Source organism: Acipenser ruthenus, chromosome 1, assembly GCF_902713425.1.
Source record: "Acipenser ruthenus chromosome 1, fAciRut3.2 maternal haplotype, whole genome shotgun sequence".
NCBI lineage: Eukaryota > Metazoa > Chordata > Actinopteri > Acipenseriformes > Acipenseridae > Acipenser > Acipenser ruthenus.
This window is the reverse complement of record NC_081189.1, coordinates 28,428,439-28,437,820: the sequence shown is the minus strand read 5'-3', so window position 1 is coordinate 28,437,820 and position 9,382 is coordinate 28,428,439. Positions and strand designations below refer to the sequence as shown.

General features: G+C 35.2%; 1 protein-coding gene across 6 annotated transcripts in view; it reads right to left on the bottom strand.

Moving 5' to 3' along the window:
• Positions 1 to 547: 547 nt before the first annotated feature.
• LOC117968141 (Fanconi anemia group C protein-like) overlaps positions 548 to 9,382 on the bottom strand; it is a 40,906-nt gene continuing 32,071 nt past the window's right edge. For 4 of the 6 annotated variants that reach the window (XM_059035092.1, XM_059035098.1, XM_034915693.2 and 1 more), the window contains exons 10-15: positions 6,954 to 7,053; positions 6,298 to 6,373; positions 5,012 to 5,096; positions 2,822 to 2,996; positions 1,367 to 1,570; positions 548 to 781 (exon numbers count right to left, since the gene is read on the bottom strand). In XM_059035092.1, coding sequence (XP_058891075.1) covers positions 641 to 781; positions 1,367 to 1,570; positions 2,822 to 2,996; positions 5,012 to 5,096; positions 6,298 to 6,373; positions 6,954 to 7,053 — 781 coding nt within the window. In that variant the 3' untranslated portion in view covers positions 548 to 640. Of the gene's footprint in view, positions 830 to 1,366; positions 1,571 to 2,821; positions 2,997 to 5,011; positions 5,097 to 6,297; positions 6,374 to 6,953; positions 7,054 to 9,382 lie in introns of all 6 variants that reach the window. The other 2 variants (XM_059035104.1, XM_059035106.1) reach the window with 2 other exon arrangements.

Genomic DNA, 9,382 nt, shown 5'->3' with positions numbered 1-9,382 from the left:
GACTTTTCACTTTAACAACAAACGTGTGTTTCTCTGAACAAAAAACAAAGAATCCCCTATAATTACAAAGTTAATTCACCAACATATTGGTTTGAGACACAATCATTGGCAAGTTAAGACCACCAGTAAGGTGTGTAAGGCAGCCAAGTACAGCAATTGTTTTGCAGTGCTAATCCACTGCAGTCAATGGTACTTTTGGCTGCATAACAACTGCAAGAAATATGGATTTGAAAAGCCAATTCAGTTACAAAACATAAAACTGTATTCTTTTCACTGTGAAAATAGTGTCTAAAAGGTAACAAGGTCAAACATGCATTGCAACAATATTACAAAACCCTCAATCATCTATTTCACATTTAAAACCGTGATCATATTGTTGATGAAATTGTGGATGGGACAGTGCATGTTGAATCAGACCCCAATGGCTTGAAAAGGTAAGTCAAGTCTTTTGTTTCACAGAAGAATAATCATGGTGCTCATGTCTTTACAGTGGGCAGGAGTAGCTTTGTTTCCAAACTTAGTAACTACCATTTTAGGTGAATAAATATGTATTTCATGTAAAACATTTTAATGGCAACCAAATTTATACAGTATACAATGACACTTCCAAGAACATTTCATAATGAACACGTTATTGTGTTTAAGCTTTGCGTTTAAGATGTTCCTGAAGTAGCTTCAGAGTTCTGTGAGCTTTGTAGTCCATTAGTCCATAACTGTTTAGTCTGTGTTCAGCCCCAGCAAGCATAGCAGAAATTCCATTTAGTACATTTCCATGTGTCATCTGTGAAAAACAAACCAAAAAAAAAAATTACCTTAAAAAAAAGAATCCCTGTGGAAAGGCACATGTAATCAATTGGCTTGTAAACATCAAGTAAAATGGATACAGTATGTGAAAAAGCATGCATTCGTTGATGTGGCTTGAGACTAAAACAATGCAAGCAGGGAATTATTTTTTTTTTTGATTATTTTTTACTGGACAAAACCTGTAATGGAACTTTATTGAGAGACCCATAGAAAACAGTTGTGTATCAAATATGAAGCTATTGTCTCAAAGTGTTACTTTAGGTCCATCATACAGAACCAAAAAAGTCCCATGACCACAAAGTGGCATCTACAGTATACTAGGTCCCAGGTTAAATGAAGATACCATTCGATTTAGATTTTGCCCAAGGGGTTTACATAACACTAACAATATCAAGTTAGCATCTCCAACGGTCTATGTGATATTAGCAGTTGAAGTACAATAATAATGAATAGGTTTCATGAATTTAAAACATGCAACAGCCAAAATGATAATAAAATCAAATCAAATTTCCTTTGTGTCGTACATGGTGCATGACTGTCAAGTGTCAAAGCTCGTGCTTACCAGATGGACAGCGTCTTTTGCAATTACTTGTCCACCAGCAGAGAAGAGCAAGAAGTTCAGAAAGAGCTGATTAAACAGATATTTTGAGCCACTTTCTTCTGAGTTTGCTTCAGCAAGGTCTAAAGACGTCTGAAGATGTGAGAGAGAGAGCGTTGTACTGCTGAAGAGCACCTTCAGATGATCACAGACTTTTCTTACAACTGCCTGCCGGGAATTGAACAGGATTAAAAAGAACGTTTACATGAGCTCAGTGCAGTCTGATTTGATTCACCCTTGCTAAGCGAACCCCTGAGTAAAAGAAACACCTTTGTTTAAAACACTATTGCGCTTGTCTGGACAGAATGAATAGCATATGGGTAGAATGGAAATTTCTTTGGACCATGGTCTCTAAAAGTGAGCTGCCCGGGGCATAGAGCCAGGATTTGTCTTTTTATAATGAGAGGAAATAAAAAAATCCCAGAGACAGAGGCGGTCATATTTGCACTGTGGGAAAAGGAACAGAAAATTTCTTCAAGCAAAGACCGCTCAGACACAGATCAATACACCCATTGCAGTGCAATGCGACCTTAAGTGATGAACCACTGATAACAAATCCCTTTGCGGATCTCTTTTTCAACATCAGAACTCGAAAATGTCGAGACGTGACTATAAATACTCCATGGAGAATAATCAAATTATAGGATATTGGTATACTAAACTGTATGTGGTTGTGCAGTTAACTTAACCAACATCTGCACTTAATGGATAAACAGACTAAATATCAGTTAATGAGCTAAGATCAGTGATATAAAAACATAATTGTAAGCAGCATGCATTCAAAGTGGACTAATTTCTGTGTTTAAAGCTACTTATTTCCCATAGAAAACCAGTTGAAATGTGTGTTATAATGTCATTTGTGTAGTCATTATTAATGTACTTCTGTAATTTGTAATTTGTAATTCTTTAGTAAATTACTTATGGTTTGAGTTAGATTTCTGTCTAGAGAGAAAAAAAAAATCCCAATGGTTGTACTAGCCTGTCTGTAAAGTCTTTTATGCAGTAGGGGCCAGTTGAACAATTTGGCTTTTAATGAGCAGTTTCTTTTCAAATACATCACCAACAGAGTGTGAGAGTCTCCTAACTGGATTTTGTCTTTAAAAAATAAAGTACAATTATGGGTTTAGTTCTAATTTAACATTGAAACTGTGGTAGTATTGTATATGCCACTGATTAGATCAATTGAACACAATGTTTTTTTATTTTCATTTTATTTTTATTTTGAGAAAAAAATAAGCAGACAGACAGCATGATAGTATTAGCCAGTCAGGTTCTGTATATCAAAAACAATCATGTTTAAAAACAAAAGAATAGTAACTGAGATGGTGGCCTTCATCGGACTTTCCTTAATAGGGGACAAAAAGTTTATGATTCATATTCTGTCCCAACTGATCACAACCATCCACCACATAAACCTACCAGTAATTTGGTCCTCTGCTGGTTTTCGTTGTTTGGATGATGGTAAAACGCCAAAAGCCAGAGTAGGGCCTCTGAGGTTTCTGCTTTTGATGCAATTAGCTGCTGTGCAGCAATATCCACCCAGTCTCCACAATGGACAAGCAAGAACCAGTTCTCAAAGAGGCCTCGTTGAGATCTGGAACAAAATCAAACACACTGCACGTTTATCATTGAAATAATTGCATTTACAGTTTCTACACAACCTTAAAATACAAATCTTCCCGTCCGTTTCCTTTCTTTGTGCCAAGGATTTTAAATAAATAATTGAACAGCCTCTTTCCACTCATTTGCAATCATTGCAATTATTGTATTTAGACACAGCTGCGCTAGTTCCTGGTTGATGCTGATAAACATTCGAGTTATTTAGTTTCACCATTAAATCCTTAAAATTCACTTCTGCAACTCCGGCAGCTGTTCATTATATTAATTTGGAGTCCTTTCCATAAACTAATACAGTTTCCCACCATTAGCATCTGTGAAAGAATGTACACCATATTGAGTTGGAATCTGTATATAACTTAAGTGAAGCAGCTTTGTTAATAAGAGAAGTAAAAGGTAGCCACTGGGCAGCCATTTTTTCTTTAAGGAAATATAAACTAAATGGATGGTTTTACTGACAGGGTATAAATAAACCCTGAAGTGCCTGACTTGTGATTTCATTAACAAACAAAAGTTGCCCACATATTGCAGTCTCCTGCACTTACCTGCACTTTGGGTAAAGAAAAAAAGGCAGGGAGTACAAAGTGTGCTCGGAAATGTCTGAAGCCTCAGCAAATCCTTGGTTTCAAAACCAAATGAAAAAAAAAAAAATCCTATAACTGGCCCAAAATCTCATTTGAACTAAGCAGAGTTTGTGAATAAAACACCATAAGAGATGATTTAAAGAGCTGGAACGTGTAGCCTGGACAGAGAACTGAAGATGGACAGAATTTCACTGCAGAAACTGAGATTTTTTTTTCTTCTCTTGGTATACTATTCCTAATTCAGCTCTAATTGTAAAAATTGATTCATTGCTGCAATGTGCAGACAAAGAAAGTGTTTCCCAATGCCAATCTGCTTTCACATAAGCAACCACCACAGCTGTGACATATTCTGTGGTCAAAGATAAAACTTGATGCCACAGCAACATTATGTATTAACTTCCCATGAAAACGAATCTTTATTATACTAAGAACAGTCACAATTTCTGTCTATACTAAGGTCTTAAACCGCAGCCTCAAGTGGTCTGTTAAACCGGGAACAATTTTGTTTTTACTGCTACAAAAGAGGAAATGCTTGAAGCAGAGGACTGGTATCAAGGACACAGCCACAGGGTTACTAACCCCACTGTACAACGGTGTAAAAACTATGGGAGCAGAGTAAATGTTTTGCTAAAAAGCTGAGGAATTTGGCGCAACTCCCAAGAAGCTGCCATCGAGTGACATAATTTCTTTGATGTGACAGTTTTGAAGACGATATGGTAAAAACTTAAAATAAAAATAAAAACACTAGACATTACTGCTGTTTGCACTGGTTACTACTTTTGTTTTAAATGAATACATACATGTAACTGTGTAGCCTAATTGTGTAGTCAAGTGTACATTTTCATTATTATTGAACGCTTTGCAGCATACAGAAACTTATGTTAGTTTAAATAACAAATTTACTGTACTGTGCTTACTTTTCTTACTACACAGCTGAATGAGGGCTTTTGTCCGAAATGTCCTGAAATTATTATTTATTTATTTTTTAAAATTATTTAAACCTTTTGTGTACATCCAAAAAAGCATGTATATATGTAAAATTATTTATGTTGGCTGGAGCGAGAATCAATTGCAAGCACACACATTTTAGGATTACTCCGCAATGCACATCTATTACATTCTAGTGCGTAGTGTTGTGTGCGCACATACAGCTCCAGAGCCTAGAACAAGTGTAAACATGTGGCCTAATTGTTAAGAATCTTTTAATCTAATTAGCTGTATGGTGGCTCAGGTCAGAGTTGCAATTGTAAATGCACTCTGTGTGACCTTAACTGTTTTGAAAATACCCCTTTGCAGAAGTGAAATATCACAGGTCAAGGGATATACAATAAAATAATAATGTGAAACAGGCATAATAAGAAAAAGTTTGATTATGGTATAATATTTTATAAAGCAAGAGGTCACTTACCCTCCATTATCTTTGTCCTCTACTGCCACTTTTAATGTCTCAACAATACACAGTAAATGTTGAGGCCACACCTGTGAGGGCACATCTGTGGGAGAGAGACACATAGGTAAGTCATTTCCAAACCCCTACAGTACTAATAAAATGAAGAAGCACAGAGGGCACTTAAGTAAGGTACTGTACTCAGTGTTACAACTAAATACAACCAATACTTACTGAGGCAAATACAATTGTATAAATTATACTCCACCCCCAAAGCCACTTAATTGTATACATATACTGTACACACAATGTGTTTTTCATAATTTACACAGTTCTATAAATTAAATAATAATAATAATAATAATAATAATAATAATCTACAGAGAGTACTAGAGAAAGTGAATGCCTATGTTAAGCTACCACAAAATTATACCACGCTGCATTTTGGAAGGATCTAAATAAGCCAACCTGATCTTCTTTCTACTGTTCCCATTGGATGCACTTTCCAGTTGGTTTGCAAAACTGTTAATCCAAATTTGCACCATGCCCACAAAAATGTGAATTATAAAATGCGATGTACTGAAAGCTATCAGTTGGCAGTGAGAGCTGTATGATGTAGGGTTAGTATTGTTAGTTAATGTTATTGGTAAGGCTGTATTTTTGTAAAGTTTACCCCTTGTTGTGTAAAATGTGAAAATTCCCATTTCTGAAAGAAATATACATATTTTTTTCATCACTTAAATAAAATACAGCAAACATTTGCCTGATTGATGCCCTGCACTGTATTTAGGAACCTGGCAGCCGGTTTAGTTTGCTTCCAGGTAAATAACTGAACACACTGCACAGAGCTGCACGATGTCTTCAACAAAAAAATAAAACACCAGCTGCATCAAAGATCAGAAATATTTTTGTTAAATCGCTCTGTCCAGTACAAGAAGGGGACATGTCACATGTCTTATTATTTTTACATTTATTTATCATTCCAATGGTGAAAATAGAATGTTTTAAAAGGTGGAAATAAAAAAATACTGTTTTTCTGGTAAGCATTTACATATTTAGGAACATTTGTCGTATAATAACTATCATGAAATATCTATCAAATACGTGAAATAAGCCATTTTATACAGTCAAAAAAAACCCAAAGCCCTAGTTATTGGACTTAAACAGAAAATGAAAATGACATGTTTATTTATTTACCGTGTCAAAAGCTCAGAATTAAAAAAAGAATTGCGTCCATCGTACATTAAAACATGCTAAATTAGCACACAAATCACATATGTGGATTGAACCAGTGAAAAACAAAGTACCAGAGGGATGCTTTAGAAGTGCCATCAATAGAGGTTGTGGATTGTGAGGAAAGAAAGCCTTCAAGGGAGGTTTATCCTGAAAAAAAGAAGAATGAAGAATGATCAGAAGCAGAAGTAAAGATAACTAGTCAACCAATTATTGTAATTACTGTGTAGTTTAATGGGCCATTGACAGAACATAAAGGACGCTACATTCATAAACAGTTCACTACAGTATTCAGGCCCCTAAATGGCTCCTTAAAATGCTTTTACTATTGAAGCCAGTTGGGAGTAGAAAGCTAATTATTCAATTATTCAAATATACTGTAAAATGCTGGTGTGCTTCTTCGCATGGCAACAGGCTTCCCAAAAAAACACTGAATCCAAATATATTACCATCCCACATTAACATAAAAGCTACATTTTCAAAGAAGCGGTGTCCCAGATTTAATGGAATAGGATATGTGGATGGGGAGGAGAAATATCATGCACATATTTTCCCAAGAACAGCTAATCTATCCTCATAATATATTCCTATTTTCAGACATCCATGGGGATAGATGAGCTGTTTCATCAAGGACAAAACCAGGCACATTTCCACCAGTTGTTTATATGTGTAAATATGTTAAATGTGTAGTTATCTTTCAAAATGTGTATTTCTGCACCACCTACTGTACCTGTGCTTCCCCAAAAAGCAGTGCCTGAATGAAGCTCCGAGTAAACATCTGCATGAGTGTCTGTACTAAAAGATTTCCATCAGACTCCAGCAGTATGTTCCTGTGCACGAAGAGGTTACAATTAGACAGGTTAGACACAGAATTCATAATGCAATCAAAACACCAAAAAAAAAAAAAAAAAAGACCACCTCTCAAGTCTCAAAACAGTCTACTATTTAAATACTGTAGCTGCTTTTTAATTAAGACAACGTGCAGGTTTGACTTAAGATATTTAATAAACTTAAGTGTGCTTATAAGTGAATCAGGAAAGGGAACTGTTATAAAAGTACACCGGACAATGCAATCACTTCTCAGTGGTTCCTCAGTTTCAAGGAGCAGGATATGTATTATTTATTTATCTATTTATTCATTTTAAAATCACACTTACTAGCTGCTATTCTGTTATTTGTTTGTTTTATTTCACCTCGGCTGTCAAACTTGGGGAAGGCCCTATATGATATACAGTATAGGGGTTGATTTTATTGAATGAATTAAGCAGTGGTGCATCTAATATCTTCTTTAAATATACACCCCACTGGGAAATACATTTCTGATACTGTTTAGATTATTCAAATAGACCCCAATAGTGGGTACATAAAGAAGATATGCTGCTAAACAAACTGGACAATGTGTGTATAACATTGTAGAGATGCTTAACTGTCGAACAGTGAAAAGATAAACATTGCATTCACTCACATTTTCACATTACACACACTGGTATGCATTTGTTTTCAGTGATTTATTAAAAGAAAAAACATCAAAGGCCATGTCACTTTCAGTAACTCCACCGCAATTGGGAATCCCAGTTCAAATAGATCAAAAGATCTCATTAGTCTTAAAAGGCACCTACCGTATACTATCTAATTATAATGACAGAAATCAAAAGTCTGTGCAGGCTACTCCTTTTCATAGGATGATGATTTAATCTTGTTGCCCAAAGCAGACAGTAAACAGATGTTCTTTTAAATGTAGGTGGATATTTGGACAGGTCCTCTTGTAGAAATCACTTAGTGCACATCCATATAACACCCCATATTAAATCCTACTTCAAGAAGCCTCATACCTCATTGTCTTTTTCAGTGAACAGGAGCAGTTGATTATCCAGACATTCATACAGTAAGAATGCAGTTTGATTTTGTAGCAGTTTCTGCTTTAAAGTTATAATACCTTTGATTCTTAAGCGACAAATTCAAATGAACCATTGTTTTTTTTTTTTTTTGGTTTTGTTGAGGTGGGGCTTTCAGCACAACATTTGAATGGAGTAAGTGGAGCTGTGCAGGTCCACATAATGACAAGTAGAGCAAAGTTGTGTTTTAATTGCCCTTGCCTTTTAATCAGCTGTGCCAAAGAAAAACTCTTCTCTGCAAAGCAAGGAAAAGGGTCCAAGAAAATATAGCCTACAGTAAATAGCAACACGGCCACTACTCAAGGAATTTCTTGTAACTGATTAAAAACTATAAGATGTTGATTCTTAAAGTTTTTAGGTTCAGCTCTTTATTTAACCAATTCGCATTTTTTAAATAGTTTAACCATTCTATATGTTACTATATTTATTGTACTCTTATATATATAAGGGGATGGATATATACTGATATGATATTAATATGGAACAGGGAAACGATACGAAGCTATACGAATACTATATTTACAACCTGAAAGTTACATTGTGTACTTGTTGATATACCACACAAATGATGAGAAGTACAGAGGTTATAAGCCCATAAAGTACTTCCTAAAGGTTCAAGTATCCTGCAAAGGAGATCCGATGGACAGGAATATCTGAACCCCGCCTTCGAGCCACTGGCGACAAACAAACTGAAGTCTTTAGTGTGAGGATACCGGTATTTCTAGTTTGCTACTATCTGTAAAATAAATTGAACATAATTATATGTTGTAGAAATGCCACCTCACTATGCAGTATGTGGTAAAACTACTAGTGATGTCATTGAGAATTCCTGTTCCTTATGGTTTAATTTTGTTAAATCAACGTGTCCTGGCTATTAAATCCAGTTCATGCATTTGCAGTTTAGACTTTGAACATCCTGTCTTTCATGAACTCAAACACAAAACTGCATCTTCTTGACTCGTTCATTCTTTAACCATTATGAATAATAGTTAAGAGACCTATTTTTGAATGGCAGGCTAATCTACATTAAAAATATTGGATTGGATATGTATGTGCAGTACCACAAGCAACTCACAGTAGAAAGGACGGCATCTGATGACAGGAAGGATCACAACGTTTCCACAAATTTGTCAACAAGAGATACATTTTTTTTTTAAAAAAAGCAAAGAAACTTAGACACCCACAAATAAATTGATTCCAAACCTATTCCAGAAAAAAAAAAAAAATTAACTAAATAAAAATCAGAAAAAAGCTAAATAAATAA